The 24,787-nt window shown below is 39.3% G+C and overlaps 1 protein-coding gene across 3 annotated transcripts in view; it reads left to right on the plus strand.

Moving 5' to 3' along the window:
• The window catches only part of FBXW7 (F-box and WD repeat domain containing 7), a 280,449-nt gene that overhangs the window by 146,834 nt on the left and 108,828 nt on the right, over positions 1-24,787 (plus strand). Inside the window, exon 1 of one of the 3 annotated variants that reach the window (XM_089670456.1) lies at positions 8,095-8,401. The exons of the other annotated variants lie outside the window; for them this stretch is intronic. Coding sequence (XP_089526582.1) covers positions 8,222-8,401 — 180 coding nt within the window. The 5' untranslated portion in view covers positions 8,095-8,221. Of the gene's footprint in view, positions 1-8,094; positions 8,402-24,787 lie in introns of those variants that run through there. 3 annotated transcript variants of the gene reach the window in all.

Genomic DNA, 24,787 nt, shown 5'->3' on the forward strand with positions numbered 1-24,787 from the left:
TCAGAGAGCCCTTCTACCGTGTGGTATTTTACTGTGACCAGGGGACACAGGCACACCGAGAGTGCGCAGCTACGTTCTAAGGGACGTTCAGGAACGTCCACTCAGCACAGCGAAGATTCCACCTGGCCATTTATGTGCAGTGGCCAGGTGGGAATCAGTTATTGGCAGGGGTGTTTTTTAGCTGGAAAAATCCAGAACCTAGCGGGTTTCAAGAGGAGGTTTTTTTTTTTTTTTTAGCTATAAAAACGCTCTAGCGCTGGTAACCGCAGTAAAACTTGGCAAACCGGCGGTTTTGAGTGGGTTATTTTGGCAATTTTTTGTGTGTAATTAAAGAAAAAAAAAAAGCAGCTAAACGCTAATGCAAAAAAACACGGAAAATCTCACATTTTTAACGCGACTTTATGCATCGAATGCTACCGTTTTTAAAATGCCCAGTGTGCATGAGGCCTTAAGGGTTAGTACCTGTAAAATAATTGGGTATTAACACTATTATAGTTGTATTAAAGGTAAACCAAAAAAACTAAACAAACATGCCATTCTCACCTGTGGTTTTGCACAGAACATCCCTGATCCTCTTTCCTTTTGGGTCCTCTTCCTGCACTCCTGACCCCTCCCTCCTGCCTAGTGCCCCCATAGTAAGCAGGTTGCTATGAGGGCACCCAAGCAGGCGGACTCCCAAGCCTCTGCTCTGCATGTCTATTCACACTCAGCTGCAGCTTGGCCCCTCCCCTTCTCATTTGCTCAGTGGCTGTGATTGACAACAATGGATCCTGCTGCTGTCTCAGCCAATAAGGAGGGAGAGTCCTCGCAGAGATGAAACTCTCATGCACATCGCTGTACTGCGATGGGGCTTAGTTAAGTATATTGGGGGGGGTGGCGCTGCTGCACACAGGTGGTTTTTTTTTTTACCTTCATGCATAAAAACACAGAAAAGCCTGGGGCATGGTGACATCATATTCAATGGAAGAAATGCTATGGCCATCTTAGGTTATCTTCTCCTGGCTTTTCTATGTATTTATGCGCATGCCACTGGCTTTTTAGTAAATTCTGTTTTTATTCAATATTACTACACTACGGAATAGTTGGCAACCCCAACTGAAGACGTACACGCGTATGAAACGCGTTTTGGAGGAGCCTGCGAGCCTTGACGTCAGGTCGCAGGATCACAGGGGTCTGGCGGCCATTACTTCTATCCAGCTGGTTAGTGCTCATAACAGCTTTGTAGCTGTTATCACATATTGCTGCTGTTTAGTCATATGCTTGGCATTTTACATGTATGGAGATATCCTTTTATACGTTCATTCATATCATTCAATAAATACTTATGAATATACTACACTATGGCCATTTCCCCTTTTTTTGCTCTGCTGAGCGCTTAATTCCCCAGAGCTCCCCCTGGTGACCACCTTACCACATTGAAGAGGCTGCACCCGACTTCTTAAAGGGGACCTCCTGTTGAATATCCCTGATGACATCCATTTCTTCTGTGTTGATTCCATTCCAATGCTGAGAGGGACCCATTGGCAGACCTTCATTTTCTACGCATTGCGCAATTCTCTTTTGCGTCTGGTGAGTGTGCACTACATCTGTACTTTGCCTCTCATTTCTACCTTGAAGAAGTGGTGTACTGAGTTATCTGAAATTATGTGGAGCTCTATATATCTATTATGAACTTTTATTATAAATGTATATCTTGAGATATTTTATTTATATTTCACCTATATTTTATTTCACATTTTATTGTTAGCGCTGCACTTTTTTTCACTTTATATATTTCTTAGAAGGTTTATGGTTTCCTTTACAGTGCATAGCTGCTGATTTCTGTTGAGCGCTCGCTGAGTTGTCTATTCTTCTTACACTACAGAATATGCTTTTGTGTTCCTCTTCCATTACATATGTTTTTGAGTTCAAGCTGGATGCTGGATACTACAGTTTGTCAAGGCTGTGTCAGCTAGACGTTCTCCTATCTTTTAATTTTAGAGCTCCAATGGCTTCCTTAAGAGCATTTGCTGCACTTGGGGACACCTATCGTGGACAATCGGGTTGATTAACTAAAACTGGAGAGTGCCAAATAAACCAATCCGCTTCCAGGTTTTATTGTCAAAACTTAATTGAACAAGCTGAAATTAGAAGCCGATTGGCTACTATGTACAGCTGCAGCAGATTTTGAGTGCTCCAGTTTTAGTAAATCAAACCATTAGTGTATTGAAGTGTTACCTGTGGCACTGCAGTAGTTTCCTTATATTCAGTGATATATAGAATTATCTTTATTGGAGACTGTCATTATCTGCACATAAATTGTGGTGTTTGTGTTTTTTTTCACATAATATTGTCACAAGTTAATTTATTGTGATTTGAGCACATTATTTATGACTGTCAGCACTTATATTTTGTCACCTTTTGGGGTTATTTAAAGTAGGCACTTTGTATTAGTGCACTTGTTTCACAGTGTTATACATGTCTGTTAGATCAGTGGGTTTAGTTCCTCTTTAGGTTTGACCATGTGTTCATGGGAACAAAAATGGAGACAAATAACACGTTCTAAAGTTTATGTTTAAAGCACACATAAATGAGCTCTTTCCATTTCTATGTTACTGATCTTATCACTGAACACAGCTTTGTCGGGGATTTTGTTTTTGTGTATTTTCAGTCTTCACTGTGAAACTGAAACATGTGTTGCTCCCTGTTTATATTTTTCTGATATGGATAGTTATTGCAAAAGGTAGTTGAACTTTCTCTGAGGGTTTAGAGGTGTTTGAAAAGTAACGTTGCACCTCCCTAGGCACTGCTGCATTCTCGAAGCGCCTCTTCTAGCAGCTGCATGCCACTCTAAAGAACATGACTTGATTGCCTTTCCCAAGTGTTGCCAGTCATATTGCTTGCCTTGGGAGAAAAAAAGATAGTTAATCTTGGAAGATTTACTGTCCAGGATTTGCTAAACAAGTGCTGAGTAAGGTTGTTGAGGTTCTTGTTCAGCCACTCTTTAAGCCTCATGCTTCAGATATGTTCAGACATTGGCAGAAAAAATGCCTCTAATCTCATCGATTTGTATGCGGTTGTGCATGTTTATGTGCATATTAGAGTAAACTAATTCTATTTGCTAGAATATTCATTTATTTTAGCCACTAAAATAAATTTATGTGCTCAATATACTCATAAGCGCCTCTCCAGACATAGCTTTGGGGCATTTTTTATGCCTCTGAAACATGCACACAAATATGTGCATAAGCACCTGCATGTGCATGGCTACATTCACTGCTTCCTGCCGATACACAAATGATGGCCGGGCGGGACATTCGACATTCTGGATGGATGTCGTATAAAGTCCTTCCCAGAATGCCCTGTAGCGCAATCTGTCGCCCACTGTGTCCACTGGACACAGACTATGACAGATCACTCTACTGGGCTGCTGCTAGTACCATGTGATCGCTATGACCAGTCACAGCAGATCACATGACAATTATGTACAATGGATGACTTGCATTCATGCCATCCATTGTGTACTATTGTGTTGCACGCTCTGGTTGGTCACATGGTACAGTCAGGACCAATCACAGCCTATATGTACCATGTGATTAGCTGTGGCCAGTCACCGCTAATCACACTACACACTGAATCGATTTAATTCTGTAAAAATGATTGTTTATACCAGTGGGGGAAAAAAATCCTGATCACCTTCCCAGAGTTGTACAGTGTTACTACAGTAACACTGTATTGATCTGGTCACAGAGTGTAAAAAAACAAAACAAACTATTAAACCATGAAACAAAAAGTTTAAAAAAAAAAAAAGTTTGTTTTTTTGCATACTGTCACCACTCAGTGTCCCTGATCACTGCCACACCAGTTATATAATGGCGCCGCACTGCACTGGTGACCGTTTGTAAAAAAATTTTTTTTTTTTAAATTTCATTTTCTGAACAGTTGTGGCAAAAATGTAAACTTCCAAAAATTCACCATACCTCCTTACTAAATACCTTGCACTTGTCTACTTTGCAAAAAGGGGTCACTTGGGGGATATTTGTACTGTTCTGGCATTTTGGGTCTATCAGTACATCATAATCAATTTTTATACACACACGCTAATTAAGATACACTGGTTTGGGTTATTTTTGCTAAAGAAATGTAGCAGAATACATTTTGGCCTAAATTTTTGAAGGATGATTATTAGCAAAAGTCTATAACCGAAACAAAGAAAAATGTGTTTTTTTTTTTTTTTTTTCTCTTAAATTTTCTTTTTTTTTTTTTTTGTCATTTATTTAGCAAAATATAAAAAAACACTCTAAAAGAAAGCTCTGTTTTTGTGAATAGAATAATAAAAGTTATTTGCGTACAGTGTTGCATGACTGTGCAATTGTCATTCAGAGTGTGACAGCGCTGAAAGCTACAAATTAACCTGTGAAATAGTTACGTTACACCCTAAATATGAGTGTAAAACATAACATTAAAGCTGAACTTATCCTTTAAAGTACAACTAAAGGCAATGTTTTGGACAAAATGGAGATGGCTTTGAACCTCTGTCAGTTTTTATTGCTGTCTGTCCCCGTTACAGAGAGAATCCCTCAGTATTCATTGTGTTTACCATTGTCATTGAAAGTAAAAGAAATTCCCAAATTTTGGGTTGTCCCAAGAAAAATATTAAAGGGGAAATATTTCAATGCTTCCAACTTCCAATCTTCCAACACTAGTTCTGGCGACCTGGGAGTCCCCAAGGATTTCCCTTAATTTACAGGGATTTCCTCTCACTTCTGTTTTGGCTATGAGACAGGAGGTGAAGGTAAATCTCCCAAATGGGACAAAGATGGCAGAAAATAAACTGGGGTTATGACCCTGTCCTAGTCTATCCAAAATGTAAAAAAAATATCATCAGGAGTACCTGTGATGTTTTCATGATTTGTTACCAGTAAATGTTAGTGTATTTTTTCCTGAAAATATGGGAGTTGAGTTGCTAAAAGGCAAATAGACTGTGCACTTTAGAAAGTGCAGTTGCTCCAGAGCGTAGTAAATGGGGGAAACTCTGCTGACTTCCATCGTCCAATCAAGCAAAAATGCTGTTGTTTTTTATTTTTCTTGCACACGATTGGGTTTTCTTTACAAAGTGAACTTTTTGCCTATAGTTCTACTTTAAGTACTTTTTTCCTTTTATACTGTCAGTCTTATGTGCATGTTTGTTATCGTGCTGTTGGAACATCACACATACAGTATATCATTTGGACACAGTGGAACACCGATCGTCGGACGGGACCTCTGTACAAGGTCCCGATCATGTGATCACTGATTGGCCAATCAGTGATCACATGCAGAGTAGTAAGCAAGATGTCACTTGTGACATCATTGCTTACTACGTGTGAAATCTGTGATTGATCACAGAGGTCACATGGTACAAGGCTATTCACAACAGCCTTGTACCATGTGACAAGCTGTGACCAATCACAGCTCACTCAGTAGTTCTCAATGGCTGCAAGAATGCAGCTAAAGAGGAGAAATTATTGCTTTTACATCTTTTATGGGTGTAAAAGCAATCAGTGTAGAAAAAAAAGGAAAAAATCTTCATCACCCCTCCACAAGTAGTACAGTGTCACTATGGTGACACTGTACTGCTAGGGTGACAGTATGGAAACAAGAAAAAAATACATAAAAAATATTAAAAAAAAGTTTAAAAATTATAATTTTTTGGTTATAAACTAATTTGGGTTATTTTTTTTTTTTACTAAAAATATAACGGAATAAATTTTGGCCAAGATTTATGATGAAATACTTTTATTTGCAAATTTTTATAAGAAAAACATTTTTTCAAAATGTTTGGACTTTTTAATTTACATAGCAAAAAAAATAAAAATCCCAGTGATGAATAAATACCACCAAAATAAAGTTGTATCTGTCTCAAAAAAATGCTAAACAATTCATATGGGTACAGTGTTGCATGACCGCGCAAAAGTCATTCAAAGTGTGATAGCACTGAAAGCTGAAAATTGGCCTGGACAGGAAGGGGGTAAAAGTGTCCGGACTGGAAGTGGTTAATATGCTCTTAATTTGGCCATAAGCTATTCTTAGTGCTTTCTGCAGACATTGCTGCTATCTTAGAAAACATGTTTGTAAAGCACACCATCTTTCCCAGAGAAATGTTAATCTACGGGCACATAATGTGGCATCCATGGAATGTCTAACCTACCTGTTGTGCTTTGCCATTCTTTACATAGTCCAGAGAAAAGGTACTACCACAGCACAAGCAGCTAATGAGCAGCTACATTCTTCTGGGAACAACTGTCAGCTTTCTGTCTTTCCTCTTGTATCTTGAGCAGCTGTTCAGATTTGCAGAGCCACCGCACAGATCCTTGAAACGGCCACCAAATGCAAGCATTTCAGAAATGTTCCAAAATGCCAATGCCTAACCAAGAACAGCATAGTTTAAATAACTACACCAGCCTTTAAACAAGCACATAGATAAATGGATGTTTTCTTTATTGGTGATTTTGGTGAGATTTTGTACAATAAACGTGAAGAAGCTTAAAGTATAACTAAAGGCAAAACTTATTTTTTAGTTTTGGATAGCGTAGATATGGATTAGAACACCTGTCAGTATTTATTGTGGTCTGTGCCCCATTATGGAGATTCACCCTCTTTATTTGTTCTGTTTACCATTATCATTGAAAGTGAAAGAAACCCCACATTTTGGGTTGTCCTCTGAAAAGTAATAGAGGGGAAATATTACAATTAGGACACTAGTTTTGGTGATGGGGGGCAAGAAATTCCCTTAATTTGCAGGTATTTCCTCACTTCCTGTTTTGGCTATGGGACAGGAAGTTAAGCTAAATCTCCCCAATGGGACACAGACGGCAAACAATAACCTGACAGCAGTTATAACCGTGCACCCCCCTTACTCTATCACAACTGAAAGTTTCCCTTATAGTCCTACTTTACATTGGGTGCCAAAGACACAGTAGGTGCCATGTCTAAAATGATACACTCCGTACAGTTCTCATTATTTAACACAAGTATGTGGCAGGCTGTAGTTATTGATCAGTTGCTGGCTCTTTCTATGAAATAACTACAGATGAAATTACAAATGGTGCTTGATGATTCACTTTTTTGATTACGGTCTGTGATACTTGTTTTATTTGTATTAACTTCCAAATTTTCAGGACAGACTTTTGGGGTGTGTCCCATTCTTGGACCATGAAGATGGGAACACATCTTGAAAGCTTGTCCTGAAAATTTGGATATCAGGCTGCGTTCACACTTGAGCGATTTGTAGCATGAAGCTCCAAGAACGCTCAAACTTAAAAAAATAAATTGTTCTCTATGGTGCCTATTCAAACCTGATTGCACAAGCAGGCACCATAGAGAACAATTGATTTTTTTTAAGTTTGAGCGTTTTTGGAGCTTTGAGCTTCAAGCTACAAATCACTCAAGTGTGAATGCAGCCTCAGTGCAAACAAAAAAAGTATCACAGAAAGTTCTCTGTTCTTGTTGGTAGGGCACTAATACAGCTACAATCACCGCAAGCCTTTTATTTTAAACTGTCTGAAGGGTAATCACTGTGTTTTTAGAATGTACCACCAGAGGGCAGCAGAGGATAAAATAAGTTTGTTCTTTTTTTTCTGTTTTATTGAAGTTGGAATTTTTATTTTATTTCTGTCCTCCACCTATTCCTCCTCCATAGCAAGGACGGACATTCACTCACCAACTAAATTGTTTGATGATGTGTCAGTATTCCTCTCTTACATAATAAAAACAAAATTTACAATAATAGCTGTGTGCTGTACCATATAAATCCTTTTAGCAAAAAGCGGAAACACAAGTTCTAAAACATTTTCCTATTATTGAACATGCTTTATATTACTTTGGGTTGTGTACAAATTAAGATCTCACAACCCTTCTTCCTTTTATAAATGTTAGTGTCTTGAAGTGCAGGACCACTTGTGGAATGCAAACTTTGCAGTGTGGCTGGTGAAGGGGCAGACAGTATACTGTACAGTAATTGCTCCTCTCTTGCTATGGGAGGGACTGGCAGCTGCATGAATGACAGGAGCAGTCTGCTCCCCATTTGGAGTTTATAATTCCTTGCTATACTCGGATAGCATGTACTTCAGCAAGCCACACATAGGTCAGAACTCCACAGGGACAACTTGAAAGACAGGAAGAGAAGGCCTTGGGATTTCAAGAGCCACTTTGGGCTCTTCGGTACAGGAAGCCATCAGGTGGTGAATATGAACATTTCTGTATGTTGCTATCATCAAGTTGGAGTCACTCAAGGATGTCCAAGTCTGATAAAGCGACCTTAAATTATGATTTGGTCCCCAGTGATCTCACAAGCACTAAAGAAAGTCTGCCAAACCAAACCGTGATGAAGACTTTTTGTATCAGCATCATAGCTCACGGCCTGCCTTTTTGCCGGAGACGGGTGAGTATCTGGCTTTTATTCTGGAAAATATCTAACCACAACTATGGTATTAATATTATTAGGGAGGTATTTCTGACTTTTTTTTCTCAGATATCACTTCCTGAATACAGACCCAACAGTGTTCATTTAAACTTTGTGCAGTTTTTCAGTTATTACCTAAGATGTGCCCTGATACTGCTAGCCATTTCTTTAGATGTGCTACACTGCAGACAGATTTTACAGCAGGTTTGTCTTGCATTTTTGCTGAATGTAAACTCTTTTTGAATTTCACAAGCTTACCGAGCATTCTGGTTTACCACTTTACAGCTCGCATAAATAAAAATAGCAAGTCGCTATGCGACGCTCGAGATATAGTTTAAATATAGATAATCCTGAGTGCTTCGTCTGTGGCTTTGTACTGTCATTTTCAATATTCTGAAAGGTTACCCCTTGAGCTCTAGTGTTGTAACTTTACAAAGTAAGGTTTCTGTGTGCCAGTATGTTTCGGTCCCTGTTTATGCATTAGCACCCTAGAGGATTTTTATGTTACTATTTAATCATGTATTTGTAGTAATTTTTTTCTTTAATAGATATTTTATATATAGGGTGTATGGGACATAATGGGGGAAATTTTTCAAAACGGTCTTATTGTTTCTGTAGTGTATCTGTCGTTTATTTTATTTCTAATGCAAGTTAGAAAAAGATTTGTTCTTTGTAAGTGATTTGTGTATTCGCCACCAAGCATGTCTGTACACATTGAAAAAGTGTCCCTAAAGTTTCCAACAAGTTCTGTGGCCATTAAGTTGGATTTCACTATTAAATAAGTTCTCTGTTTGCAGCGCAAAAAATAGGTGGATAGTTGCGATTTGGCCCCAATGACGGCACAAAGCCAAAAGCGTTGATTTGGTCACACAACAGACCCAAATATTAATGTTAATGTTTTTAATACAAATTTCTACTTGATTTGATAAGCAATGGTGTTAATGTCTCTCCTTGAGTCTTGTTTGTATGGTTTAATTCTTACAAATCTAAGATTGTACAGTCTTTGATTTGGCCTAAGTATGGTTGCCGGTCAATATTCCCTTATAAAGCATTATGCCCTTATGTTCATTGTTGAGCAAATTCACGAACTATTCCAGGGGACACCAATCAGATTTAGGATCCATCAGAGGACAGCAAATGCTTTCAATATAGAAACAGCAATTGGGTGCCAGCAGTAAGAATTAGGGTATGAGATCGGTCTGTTCAGCTTGTGTACATCTTGTGTATTAGTTATATTGAGCGTTCATCAAGCCAATGACTATACATGGGCATAGGGCATGGAGTTTGCCAACTCCATTTTGTACTTCATTTCATAGAAGCACCCAGCTTCTATTCTAGATATTGCAACTAACAGCAATATGATATTCATTTATTAAAGCCACCTTGTTCTAGGTGTAGAAGTAGTCAACAAATTTTGCATATACAGAAACAAAATGTAAATTACAGGCACAATATTTAGGTCTTCTTGAGGTTTCTTCTGACTGAAACTGCACGGGCATATATGCAGAGAAGTGAATGTCACAATCGGCAGATATTCCCATCAAGAATATCTGGTACATACATTTTAACATTTATAGGGAATGATTGACCACCTGGAAATGTTTGGTGAATGTCACATTTGCTGTTTTATAAATATGTGCCACAGCTTGTTTTGTCAGTCCACTCAAAAGCATATTTTAGTTACGGGTGGAGCAGAGTCAGCCCCTGACTTTTTACACATACATTTTTATAAATTTCAGCAAGCAGCTCTTTGATCTATAATTCTCAATGCTGTTCTCTGCCTGGAAATTATTGTTGTTCCCTGGAACACCTCCTACTGAATCATCTTTAAAGTGGTCCTAGCTTTAGGTTTTGTTTTCCCAAGTTAAGCATGTGCATGCAAAGTAATATCTAAAATCTAGAGGTATTTGTTAAACAATCCATAGATTAATTGATTTTATTTCCTTCCACCCAGGTGGAAGGAAATAAAATCGCTTGATTCCTGTTTTGAAGGGGGGAATCCCTCCCACAGCGATATTATTTTCTGTTGGCTGAGGGTTGCGATGAGCCTTTCCGGCTGGGTGAACACAATGATTACTGCCAGTGGCTATAGCTGCTGGCAGTAATCTCATGCAGAAAAGTCCGACAGGCTGGTTGTACTCAAGTCGGTTTTATGAATTGACTTGGGTACAATCAGCCTGCCATATACATTGAAAAAAATTTGGACAGTTGAACTGGCTAAATTTTGATCCATGTATGACTGGCTTTACCTCTTTCAGAGATTACTGTATTGACTCTTACAAGGCATTCATCTTCATTTTCTAGGCCTACACCATCTTTAAGACATTATCAAGGATCATCACTTTTTCCATGCTGACTCAAAATTATCATGTAAACCCTGGTGCCTGTGTTTACAGATCAGCTACTGCCTCTTACCTTGTGACTTTCTGCGAAGTTGTAATCTAACACCCTGGTCACATCAAGCCCGACCTTGAAATCATGCGACTTACAGTGACGTTGCATGATTTCAAAGTCGGGGGACATGCTGATTTAAGTGCGATTTTCATGACATCTGACACAGATGTCTATGCAAATCGCATGAAAATTAGTGTATGTACTACTTTAGAAATTGGTGCGGTTCCGACTTGACTGCTGTAATTGTGGATAATAGGGTGCGACTTGGCATGCAATTTGCAAGTTGCCTGGCATGCAAATCACCTGCCAAATCGCACCCGATGTGTCCGGGGGCTTACATTCTGATCACTGGGAGAGGACAGCTGCAGGCTGATGTCATTTTAGCCTGATGATCAAGAAGTACTGTTGAAGATAAAAGATGGAGCTTTTTTTAAAATATTTTACTGTTGGCGTATATTGTATCAAGATTTTTTTTATTTGTTAAAGTAAAACTGTACGGTAGAAGTTGTGTCCAAAGAAAACAAGCAGAGGGCAAGTGACTGATCTAGCATTTGCTGTAAGCTCCCTGCATCTGTTCTTTGTCCCATTACTGACTTTGCATGTCTTGTTCCACAGCGTCTCTCTGTATAAAATGTTGCCAGCTTGGTAGAGGAGCTGGGCTTTCCTTCTTCAGGTCAGAGTTCCCCCTACATTGACTAGTGATTGAAAAATAGAAAAGTAGCAGGAGAAGTGCAAAAAGAACAGATCCACACAGTGATAGACAAAGAGGCAGGGAGATCCTTTCCCAATATATCGTTTCCTCCCCAGAATTTCTTTCAGCAAGGAGAAAAGTAAGCAACAAAGTAGTGACATCACCAGACCTTGCAGTGTGAAGAAGCAGTGCCTTAGATCAGGCCTTGAAATTTCCACTCGCATGCTCGCATTTTGCGAGTGAAAATAACATGGGGGTGAGGGCCAGATCTATCAAACAGCCGAAGGATATGGAGCTGGGTGCCGGCACCAGAAGCGGAATAAGCTTTCAGGCATTTAGGCACTCACACACTACCCAAGGGCCCAAAGTCCTTAGGAGGTCCTATGACAGGCTCCTGAAAGGATGGGGAGGGCCGCAGGGTGGATTGTGCAAGCGTGCTAAGAGTCCGGTCTGGTGAGAGGAGAGAGTGACTGACAGAGCCCAAGGAGGAGGAGAATCCACAGACTGGTGAGAACTCCGCATGTAACAGTGGGAAGAAGGGGGAGAACTGTCTGTGACAGGAGTGCTGAGAAACGGAGTGTGACAGGCTGAGAGAGCCAGAGGGGAGACGTGTGTGTGCGCTTGTCTATGTGTCCGTATGTATGTATGTGTATGTACGTGACTGTGTACTGTATGTGTATGTGGTGGTGGTGGTGGGGACTCTGTATTCACTTTATATAGTAGGGGGATGTGAGTGGGGGATTCTTATGTATTTGTATATCTTTTAACAGAATTAATTGGTTTTCTACTATAGTGGCTCTCCCATATTTTTCACATACTCCATCTGAGATTGAATTTCAACATTGAGAGCAGAGGTGAAAGTCCCCGGATTATCGTGAATGGCGGATTCTCTGTGTAAAACAAGCGCTATATGACTTAACTGTAAGGGGGAAGGGGTCATATTGAGTTATAAAGTTCTCTGGTGTGGCTGTGGTGGATCACAAACCGCACCTTGCATGACACAAGAGCATTTTAATGGCACATTGAATTATATCATGAAGGAATAAGAGACTCTTTTTGCACATGGACACTTTATTTGTGGCATTTATAGTTGCACCTGTATAGTTACTTGTTTTGTTATTTACTTTATTATTATATCTTGCAAGTCACCTGGCTTGTAATAAGTGCACTAAACAGATCAGTGCTGTATTATTATAAAGTTTATGGTTTAAATACCTACTAGAGTATTGATATACAGCTGCCCTATCTGTACAGAATATCCCAGTGCTGGTGGCAGTATATAATATCTGAAATAATAAAAAAAATTTTTTAAAGCACACCCACCCCCACCCCCAGTAAACACTTGCATGTAGGTCCCGCACATATATGTAAACCGTGATCGCGCCACACATGTGAGGCCACAAACATCAGAATGAGAGCAACCATTCTGGTACAAGACCTCCTTTGTAACTCCAAACTTGTAACCTGTAAAGATTTGTAAAGCATCGCCTATGTAATGTACTATAGTTTTTCACCATTCCACAGGTGTGCGCAATTTCAAAGTTGGCTATCTATTTGCTCGGCATAACATCATCTGTTCTATTTTAACCCAACATTTTTTAGTATGTATTTGTTTGTACTAAAATTCATAAAAGTGTATTTTTTCCTAAAAATGTGCATTTAATAAATTAAAAAAAAATTGCAACAACCACCATTAAATTCTCCAGGGCCTCTACATTTTAAGACTGGGTAACATACATGTACGTCATCCGGTCTTGGTGGTTAATCTGGGATGATATCTGCAGCATTCCAGTATTGTTTTTTCAGCTGGGAACTGACTTGAGAAAGTTATCCTAATGGCTAATTCACTGTCAAAATAGGTCTGGTCTTCAAATGGTTAAACATATATAGTTTTTGGGGGTTCCAAGTAATTTTCTATCAAAAAAATGCAGATTTCTGTATGTGTGAGAGCAATGTCAGGATTGGCCCAGACTGGAGGTGGCTAAAGTGGTCATGTCATTAAAACTTACACTTTACGTGAAACAACCTGACACGTGTCAGCATTGCCTGGCGAGTTATGGAAATGCTTCCTTCTCCGCTCTTTAGCAAATTAAGCCTTTGTGGGACAAAAATAAGCTCAATAACAGGCAGATGGGAAACATTATAATTTTCTTTCTTTTAATTATACTAAAGTTGGGGGAAGTATAAGATTGTACCAAATAGCCAGAATTGCCTATGCTATGCAGCAAACAAGACATTAATGGGGAATCCAAATCCAAAGGGGCTGCACCTCTACTCTGAAGATCTCATAGATCCCTGAATCTCTCCTATTTATCACCAAGAGTAACTCCAGCAACCACAATAATTACTGAACACATTTCCAGTATTTGTATTGTGTACCAAAGTTAATTAGCAAAAAAAAAGGAAGACTAGAAATTGAGAAAACCTCCAAAGTAGAATGTTTTTAATGTACTGTTTGCAACCCTTATGTTAACTTTTCAGATGGATTTAATAAGTTGATGCCCTTCTAGGCAAAGTAACATTTTGCTCTCTGGTGTGTCTAAATATGTTCATCTTTCCATATTATGCTCTTCATTCTATGTAAGAGGATATAATGTTTTTATTGTGGTTGTTGCTTTGACTGTTTTCAAACTTGATGAATTGTGTAATTAATGCAGAAAATAGAAAATCATCTCCTACAAGTTTGAAAACCTTTTACAAGGAATTATCTGTTTTTTTTTTTTTTTTTTTTTTAGTTAGTGCAAAACAAGAACATTTACCGTAATTAAATATTCTTTAAAGCTGTTCCTGATACCTACAACATTGTTAGGTACTAAGTAATTCACATGGGAGGAAATGCCACAGAGCACCACATTAAGGAGATTTAGATCCTTTTTCTAGAGAAGTACTTTCCCAGTACTAACAATAGGTTGTCCATACACGAGACGATTATCTTCAAATCTGACTGGTAATGTAATTTATGTAAGAGACAGCAAAAACCTTCATCAAACAGTACTTGAGAAAATATAGTACCTCAGGCCTCTGGCTGCACTCCTTTCTCTGTCATTTCAGGGGGAAAATGTTCAACCAAGCATGAGTATTCTTATACTGAAAGCTGTTAACAAGACACCTTGTGGATTATTGGGTTTTGACTTTTATGTCCCACTGTTCTTTCTCTCTAAACTCCAGAGTAAAGCTGAACACATAATAGAGATATTTTGGAACTTTCTTTACTTTTTTTTTATTTATGAAACTGGGAGAAATGTACAAAATGTGGTATACAATGAGGTAAAAACATAGGAACTGGTCGTACATTGAACGTGCATAATAAACAAAATAACCTTTGCATAAAAGAGGGGTTCCCTGTGGGCAATATTATCTATAAAATAAACCATGTATAATCTGATCTCTTGTATCAGCGAAGAATCAGGAGGGAATAGAACATACCTCGAGTTATTTTCTACATTTTTATGCAAGGAGAAGATGTAGGGGAAGATTGTGGCTAATGGTCAGGTGTAAGGGTTGTATGGAGGGAAGAGGACTGGGCAGAATGGTTTGAATAGGGATGTGGAAGGGTGTGAATGATGATAATGGGCTGCGTAGGAGAAGGTGGCGAGAGGAGAGGAAATAGCAAAAAAAATGAAAGGAAAAAGAGTGGAAAGAAGTGCAGGGGGGTGAGAATTATAGGCAAAGAGAATGAATGGGTATTATTACTCTCAGGTGGGCACTGGAGGACATTAAAGGGGTTTCAAAGATCTCCATACAGAAAGGACTTGCCTCCTGCCATGTATGTGAAGTCAGTCCAGTAAAACCATGCTGTTTGATAGATGCCACATGTACTTTGAGAGGAGAGAATAGTTCTTTGTCTGATGCCTTTTACCATTTGTAGTCACATGGATATCTAAGGGGGGGAGGGGTCTCTACACTTTAGGAGAATGTAGCATTGGGCAGCATTAAGGAGAAGTCGAAAGATGGATTTCTTGTATGGTTTTATGGCAATGGGTGAATGGTGTAGTACATAAAACAACTCCTATCCAGTAACTTCTAGATTTTATACTATCTGATCAAGATTTGAAATTGCTGTATTGAAACCTGGTGAAGATTGAGGATTTCAGGGAGAAGTGGAGTGTCTTTTTACATTGTTGTGGTATAATGGCAATTTATACATCTTTCTCCAGTTGTTTGATGTATGGGGTCAGTTGGCCTGCCTTTGGGTACATAAGATGTGTACAAAGGAGGGAATGGTAGTGTTAGTGTCTCCTAGGCCAAAACGTTTCACCTCCTGCCTCCATAAATGGCTAATCAAGTTGTGGTTTTCCATCCTGATCAACATACAGTTGTGTTCAAAATAATAGCAGTCAGACATCACTAACCTGATCACTGTTTTTGGTAGAAATGATATTTCTACATGGCAAATAATTTACTAGCAGGTGTAGTAGAGTAATAGAAATCCAAGAGACCCAACAGTCATGACATGCATGCTGCTGATTCTGTGTAATTGAATCACTAATTGAAAGGGGCATGTTCAAAATAATAGCAGTGTGGAGTTCTATTAGTGAGGTCATTCATTCTTTATTTAAGGAAGAAAGGCAGCAAATGTTGTACATGCTGGTTACAGTGCATTTCTCTCTGAAATTCTGAGGAAAATGGATCGTTCCAGACATTGTTCAGAAGAACAGCGTACCTTGATTAAAAAGTTGATTGGAGAGGGGAAAACATATAAAGAAGTGCAGAAAATGATAGGCTGCTCAGCTAAAATGATCGCAAATGCTTTAAAATGGCAACCAAAACCTGAAAGACGTAGAAGAAAGCGAATGGAAAGAATAGCCAAAATGGCAAGGACTCAGCCAACAATCAGCTCCAGGAAGATCAAAGGTGGTCTAAAGTTACCTATGAGTACTGTTACAATTAGAAGACGCCTATGTGAAGCCAAGCTATCTGCAAGAAGCCCTGCAAAGTCCCACTGTTGAAAAAAAGACATGTGCTGAAGAGGTTACAATTTGCCCATTGACTGGCCTAAAGAGAAATGGCGCAACATTTTGTGGACTGATGAAAGTAAGATTGATCTTTTTGGGTCTAGTGGCCGGAGACAGTTTGTCAGATGCCCCCAAACACTGAATTCAAGCCACAGTACACTGTGAAGACAGTGAAGCATGGTTGCGCAAGCATCATGATATGGGGATGTTTCTCATACTACGGTGTTGGGCCTATTTATCACATACCAGGGATCATGGATCAGTTTGAATACATCAGAATACTTGAAGAGGTCATGCTGCCTTATGCTGAAGAGGAAATGCCCTTGAAATGGGTGTTCCAACAAGACAACGACCCCAAACACACCAGTAAACGTGCAACATCTTGGTTCCAGACCAACAAGATTGACGTTATGGAGTGGCCAGCCCAATCCCCGGATCTTAATCCAATAGAACACTTGTGGGGTGACATCAAAAATGCAGTTTCTGAGGCAAAACCAAGAAATAGAGAAGAACTGTGGAATGTAGTCCAATCATCCTGGGCTGGAATACCTGTTCACAGGTGCCAGAAGTTGGTTGACTCCATGCAACACAGATGTACAACAGTTCTCAGAAACAGTGCTTATACAACTAAATATTAATTGATTCAAAGGAAAGCAAAATCTTCAAACATTTTTCAGTTTATATAGTGAATGTTTGAGTTTGTAAAGAAGAATACAAACACTGCTATTTTTTTGAACAGTCTAATATTCACTTTTCTTCAATTTTGTTAGAGGAACACCACAAATTTGATATATTTTTCTTCATGTTTTGATTTGGAATAGAATGTATAGTGTTCCCAATGCATTTGTGTGTATGGAAATAAAAGCTATTAGAAGGATTTTGAGCTTTATTCACTTTTTTCAACACACTATTATTTTGAACACAACTGTTTGTAAAATATGCCCCATTTCTGTGTTGCACCTATTTGTTCCAGCAGAGGTTTTATTGTACTTCTCATAGCGGTTATTTGGTTAGATTGACAAAAGGTAAATCATGGCCCTATCAAATTCTTTAGGTCCAGAATGCCAAGGCACCTTGCAGGATGTCCTTGTTAGTTGTGTAGTAAATGACTTGGAGGCTTTCTCAAGGGAAATTAGCCAGGCTTCTATTGAAGAGGAAGCTGTTGCCAAGGTGTTTTACCCTAAAGTCTGTGTGGATGTGCTTGGGCTATGATGTCTTCTACATCACACTTGAGAGAACTTGCCCATATTTTTGGTGGGGAAAGAATTGAGTAGGATATGGATGTCATTTGGCAAGGAAAGAAGTGGTGAGTCTGCTTTTTGGATTCCCATGAGTTGTCTGAGCCAGCTGCCAATTCAGGTTCTCTCAAGTCTGGGGTAGCATTTAGCGTCTGCTCTGTCTTTGTTGGGTAAGTCTGTAGTTGACTCTGCCTGCTAAAGGATTTGTAATACTCTGCAGCCGGTATTGGGTTCAGGCCAGACAGGATACTCATGTCCTTTACCTTCTCTGCAGTAGAAGCTTGAATTACCATACACATGCACACTGGGAGTTTTTAGAGCTGCTGTTTTTGGCGTCAGCATGTTATCCTATGTGTCCATGCACACATAGGCTGGAAAAAAGCCCACGACTACCAAGTTTTTTGGCCATGTCAACAGCACTTACGCTTATCAGACAACATTTTCCCGGAAACTGTATATGCCGGCATAGCTTTTGATACTGTACATCGCAACATGGCCAATAAATTGGCAACTTCAATCACAGAGGCACCGGCTAAGCGGGCACCAACATTTTGCCCTCTTTTGAAGATCTGTAAGCTCTAATAATGACTCCGTATTACTAGCAGCGCATGCAGTGAATGACAAAAGCGAGGCTTCCCACCTGTTAGCTATATGTCTCATCACACAGTGGAAGCAAAAGAAATGTTACATCACTTCCGCTTTCAATATGAAACATGTTACTTTCACACCTGAAAATCATGAAGTGCTCTTTTTTTTTTTTTTAACCTGTGTATGTCCAATACTCCATTCAAACAACCCCTTGAGTAGGTATTGAACTGATAACACAAAACTGCAAGGTAAGAATGCTATTCAGCTAAGTTTGTTGAGTTTTGTTAAAAAGTCAAAGCTCTTGGTTACTAAACGAATATAAATATCCTACACAGAAATGTATTTATTATCTTGCAAATTCTGCACATACAGAAATGTGTCTGACCCAACAAGATCTGTTGTGCTTTATATAGCTTTAACAGGGAAATGCAAAAGAAAAATTTTAAAGAAAAGGAAAATTTCAGCTGCTATGTATGTTGCCAGTGTTCTTGGCATAACGATGCTGCAGTTACCAGAAATGTATAATCACTTTCTCTTGACTTTCTGACAGTGCAATCATCATTCCCATAATTCACTTTAGCCCTTCAGCCCCTTGAATGTTTTGCATTATCAACATGACCTTTTGTTAAGCTAATGATGCCTATAAATGATCATACCGCTTAAGTGCCATATAAATCAGATGCCGTTTAAAGTAGTCTAGCATGTTGTGATTGCTATTCAATGCAACTCCCTGTGGATTATCATGGTTTCTTGATTAACACAAGACACAAGTTGACATCAAGAAACTGCAATTGTTTCCTTATTTCTAAAAGAAATCTGCCCAGGTTTTCATGAAACGTTACAAAAGAATTTAAATGTACACTTGTTGAAAAAGTGATCTTGGGTGGTAAGGCGATATATATGCTTCTGCTTACTCCATGATTAAGCCCCAGGGGCGGACAAGGCTTGGCTTAGATCAGAGTTGGGCAACTGTGGCCCTCCAGCTGTTGATGAACTACAAGTCCCATCATGCCTCTGCCTTTGGGAGTCATGCTTGTAACTGTCACTTTTGCAGTGCCTCATGGGACTTGTAGTTCTACTACAGCTGGAGGGCCACAGTTGCCCATGCCTGGCTTAGATGAATCAAGCTAAGGCTACTTTTACCTACTAACCCAGGGGTGTCAAACTGGTAGCCCTCCAGCTGTTGGTGAACTACAAGTCCCATCATGCCTCTGCCTTTGGGGGTCATGCTTGTAACTGTCAATCTTGCAATGCCTCATGGGACTTGCAGTTTGGCAATAGCTGGAGGTCCGCCAGTTTGACACCCCTGTGCTAACCACTCTGGCCGGGTGAGATGTGTGGCAATCAGGCTATCTCCTCTTATTTCTACAGCTTGCTTTGGGTTTGGACGAACCTTTCCCCAGCCTACACCCTCGCTAGTTAGCAGCATCCTATTAATCGTACCTTGTTAGCCTGAGCTAATTTATCATGGATCACTGCTTGTGCTTTATATGTTACAGAAATGTTGGTGGGGAAAAAAAGAACACCTGGAAAGGGAGGGGGCTCTCATTTTATCAGAGCAGAGCATATTCATTTGTAAAATGCAAACACATTTATTGAGAATTTTACACAGAGAAGAGTGAAGAGCAGCTGGTCAGTGGCTTCTGCTAACAACTGTGAAGTTTCCAAATACTGTCACATCTCTGTGAGTATTTCCTCTAACCAAAATATGTTATGCTGGTACCCCTATTCCATTGATTACCAATGGCAGGGGATCAGTGCCAGAGGATACAGTTTTAGTTAATGGAATATACAGTAGTGTTTAGTCTTTATTCATGGAAAGGGGGGAGGGAGCAGCGTATACATTTTCTTTGAACATGTATATATCCCATATTACCATCTTACAGGCCACTCATATGTAATATAAAAAAGCAAAGTTTGTACATAACCAGAAATCAAAGTAGACCGCATTAAAAATAATATTGACTATTCCACATGTACAATAAAATATTTCTTTAACTTTTTTTTTTCTCTTAGAGAAACACAAGGTGGCGCTATTGTATTTCAAGTCAAACCTTAGTGTTTTTCATAAAAGTTGCCAAATTAATTTGTATTTTTTGGTCAGTTCATGCATTGAAATTGTGCGTTTTCATGGTAAACTGTACTTGCCCAGTATAGCTTTTTTTTTTTTTTTTTTTTTTTTTATAAACTGAATGAGTATGTGCTTTTACACTTTACTGCTTTTTTTAATTAGTCATTTAGAATAAGAGAGTCATTGTCAAATCCCTGTACATGTTTTTATGGTTTGTGTATGGCATCATTCTCACAGGACTGTATAATTTTTCCCTGAAGGCAGAATTGGGTTGATATCCATTAATCTCCTTGAATTGGATTTCTCTACATTATTGCTCAGCTGTCTGCTACTTGAGCAATCAAGAGGTTGATCAATGAAATTAAATTCAAAATGCCTTACTCAGCCAGTCTTGGAAAGTTACATTCAGTATTAAAGTTCACAAACTGGCAGTGCTGTCAACGTCACCTAAAACATGAAGTATCTCAATTAGAAGACACCAAATTGGACATTAAGCATGATAAATGTGTGACTTCCTGTGTACAACAATGCTTGTTACTTTGTGTGGCCTAATAAAAGGTACTTTTAAGGCCTCCTTATCTGCAGAGATGGGCCTATTTAGTGATGCAAAGCTAAAGAGACAGAGTAATGTTCAATTTCCAATTGCAATCAGGTAGCATCTCTTAACTGGTCATGATTGGCTGCATTGACTGCCCAGGAGTTGACAACACTATGCAAGTGCTTTATCTACTTTTTTTAGGTACTGTGTACAGTTTGAAGCGAACCCTTCAACCTTTTTTAATGATGCCTACTGTTACCTTTTTATTAGCCAGAAAAAACTCCTGTTTTTGATTCTCAAGTAACTAGGTTTGCTTTGTTACTATTCTCATCACTTATCCTCAAGAGTAAAGCGTATATAAACCTTAACAATGAACTTTTCTCATTTTGGCCCCTTTTGTCTCTGTTTTTAATGCCTAGGCCCAGAAACTAAAACCTGCAAGGTCAATGGGCACCTTTTTCCTCCTTTTCAATGCTGTAAAGCACATAGGGCTGGAAGTCAGTACTATGAAGGAGTTTGGTAAGAGAGCCACTGTGCTTTAATGCAGCCATACATGGATCAAAATTCATCCGGTTCAGTAGGGACCAGCCAAATTTTGATCCATGTATAGACGGGCTGGTTTTACAGAAGTCAACCAGGGGCGGACTGATCATTTGGAAACGGGCACTGCCCGGGGTCAGTAGGGGGCCCCATGAGATGCCCCTGGTACCTTTTTCATAGGCTTTTTTGAGTTTGGGCAAGGACACAGGGGCCCCATGATCCCCTATTGCCCGGGGACCCCATGAGTTGTCAGTCCGCCCCTGGTCAGCACTGATCCATGTATTCTGACAGGGGGAAGCCTCCCTGATGTCAGAATATGATTCAGCAGGAGTGACTCCCCAATGTGGATGGGGGTATTGGGTAATTGTTTTTTTCGATCAACCAAAAGAAAGATTGAAATTACCTAACTATTGGAGGAGAATTCAAGAAGCAGCAGGAATTATTCACAAAGCACCAATTCACAGATTGAATGTAATAAAAGCAGGAAGATGCCTTCAGGACACATTCCTCTCCGATTAGCAGCACAGCAGTGACATTCTCCATTCTAATGAGACTAGCCATAGAGCTCACACCGCAAATATACAGTCATGAGTCTTTCATACTAGGAAGTTCTATTCTGTGTTTCAAAAGGAAATTCAAGACATTGAGTACATATTTCAGGGTTTTTCTAAGGCACAATTAACATTTATCGATTCTCAATCTTCAAGTTCATATCCACATTAACTCTCTGTGTAGTGCTTTCATGTATGTCTACCCTAACTTTCTTTTTTAATCCTGAACTGTGAAAGCTGTGCCAAAAAAAGCAAAGGACTAGTCATTAGTATTGGAAATGGTCTTTCTATATGAAGTTTAACCTATCACTAACTTACCATGCTAACCCCCCACACAGTGTCTCTATGTAGGGGTGGTCACCTAACATATAATATGATTTCTCATGGATCTAGTTCACATCTGTGCATTTTCACCCAGTGCATCTTTTGTAAAGGGTCAGGGACTTTTTTCCCACAGCAGATTGCATTTTATGTGTAATAGACTTCAGTGGACCAGCACCAAAACACAATTTTGTGGGATTTTTTTGCTGTTTTTTTTGTTTTTCTTTTCTTACTAATAGAAAAGTATGACAGTTCTGTAAATGCCATGCAACTTTGATGCGACTTTACACTCTTTTGCACTCAAGTAGCATCAAAGTAGTGCAGGAACCTTCATGTGACCAAAGTCGCATGTTAAGGGCTATGGTTAGAGTTAGGGTTAGAGATAGTTGTTAGAGTTAGCTGTAAATTGTTAGGGTTAGCATTTCAACCCTAACAATTACCGCTAACCTTAACTATAACCCTAGCCCTTAAACCTAACCATAACATGCGACCTTGGTCACATAAAGTTTCCTGCACTTTGATGCTTCTTGAGTGCCAGAGAGTTTAACCACTTCCCAGCCACACTATAACCAAAAGACGGCTACAGCGTGGATGGCTAGTTTTGAGAGGGTGTCCATGGACGTCCTTCCAGAAACACCCCCCCACGCGCCCCCTGGGGCACACCGTGCGCAATCTGTAATCACTGTGTTCTTCAGACACAGCTGATCACGTGTCCAAGTAAAGGGCCAATGTGACCAGCTGCGTCCAATCACAGCTGATCATAGTGTAAATAGGAAATGCTGATTATCAGCAGTCCTCTTCTCACTCAGCGTGAGGAGAGGAGAGCCGGTGAGTGGTATTTCTCAGGGGGACAGCTACACTGATCGTCAAGGCACTGATCATTTGTGGCCAGATGATCAGTGTAGCCCCATCAATTCTGCCAATAGTGCCCATCTGTGCTGGCTATCAGTGATGCCTCTCAGTGCCCATCAGTGCAGCCTTATCAGCACACATCAGTGAAGGAGACAAATCACTTATTTACAAAACTTTATAACAGAAACTAAGAAAAATTATTATTTTTTTTTTTTTGGCCTTTTTTAGTTTTGCGAAAATAAAAACCTCTGTGGTGATTAAATACCACAAAAGAAAGCTCTGTTTGTCTAAAAAAAAAAATTAACATTTAGTTGGGGTACAGTCTTGCATGAATGTCATTCAAAGTGCGACAGCACTGAAAGCTGAAAATTGGCCTGGGCAGGAAGGGGGTAAAAGTGCCCGATATGCAAGTGGTTAAAGTTGAATCAGTCGCACTACATGAACAGAACTGTCATACTTTTTCTATTAGCAAAAAAAAATACAAAATGCGTGTTAAAAAACGCAAAATGCACTGTACCTCCAATATGGGCAGGCAGTTACGAAAGTCCAGGAAGATCAATGAACTACAAGAGCACTCACCCTCATAGTTCATTGAGAACCGCAAGCCGTCTGCTGCAGTGGTTGACAGTACTTGTAATTCGTTGATTCACAGAGCTTTGTGAATGAATAACACTGTGTGGGCGGAGCCTTGCATGGCCCTGCTGTTTTTGAATTATGACGGGGTGTGAGGAGATTCCCCAGCAGACTATAACAATGGGGAATCTGGTCGGGATGGCAGCAGGTGATTTAGTAACTTTACATCCTAAATATGGGTGTAACATGTTAGTAAAGGTGAACTTGGCCTTTAACATTCCTAGATATTTTTGGTAATGTAGCAGATATTCTTCTCTTTTTGAGTTCAGATACACATTAAAAATTATTTTACAGATATGCCACGATGAGAATTTGGTATTACTTGGCAAATTGGAATGAATCTTTCAGAGCTAGTTTGAATCCAAACCCCCTTCTGACCATTTCTTTTGATTACAAGCTTCCCAGATTCTAATTGTATGCAGTGTCTTACACCAAGCGCTCCTGCCTCCTTAGATCAGTAAAAGGCTTTTCAAGTATGTCCAGAGTGACCTACATCTATGCGTGTGCATGTCATTTCTGTATTGTAAACAACCAATATCAAACACTTCTGCAGGCTTGTCTGCTGATCTCTGATTGCTTTCAAGATGATCCATTAATGAATAATGAAATGCACGCATATGGTGAATTTCAATTTAGTCGTAGAAATTCAGCTTTGCAATCAACCTGTCAAACAGATATGTAGTGACTCACTGTGCCCGTTTAATGACAATACTAAAGCAAGTGAACCCAGCAAGCTATGAAATTCCAAATAAAGCCATATGTAAAGCATAACAAGTTTGAAATGTATTTCTTTCATGTGAAATGCTGAATTTAATAATCATTTATTTGAAAATGTCATAATATACAAATAGCTTCAAATAAAATACAAGAGTAGCATAATTCGTTTTAGTGATGTATGAAGAGAGTATTATGATAAATTTGTTTCAAGTCTTTTGCGGCTCTACAGGAAATAATGAAGACTGCATTTTAAAAAAAAAAATACAGGGAAATATC

Source organism: Staurois parvus, unplaced genomic scaffold (genome assembly GCF_062004578.1).
Source record: "Staurois parvus isolate SC_StPar_1 unplaced genomic scaffold, SC_StPar_1.0 ptg000090l, whole genome shotgun sequence".
Lineage (NCBI taxonomy): Eukaryota > Metazoa > Chordata > Amphibia > Anura > Ranidae > Staurois > Staurois parvus.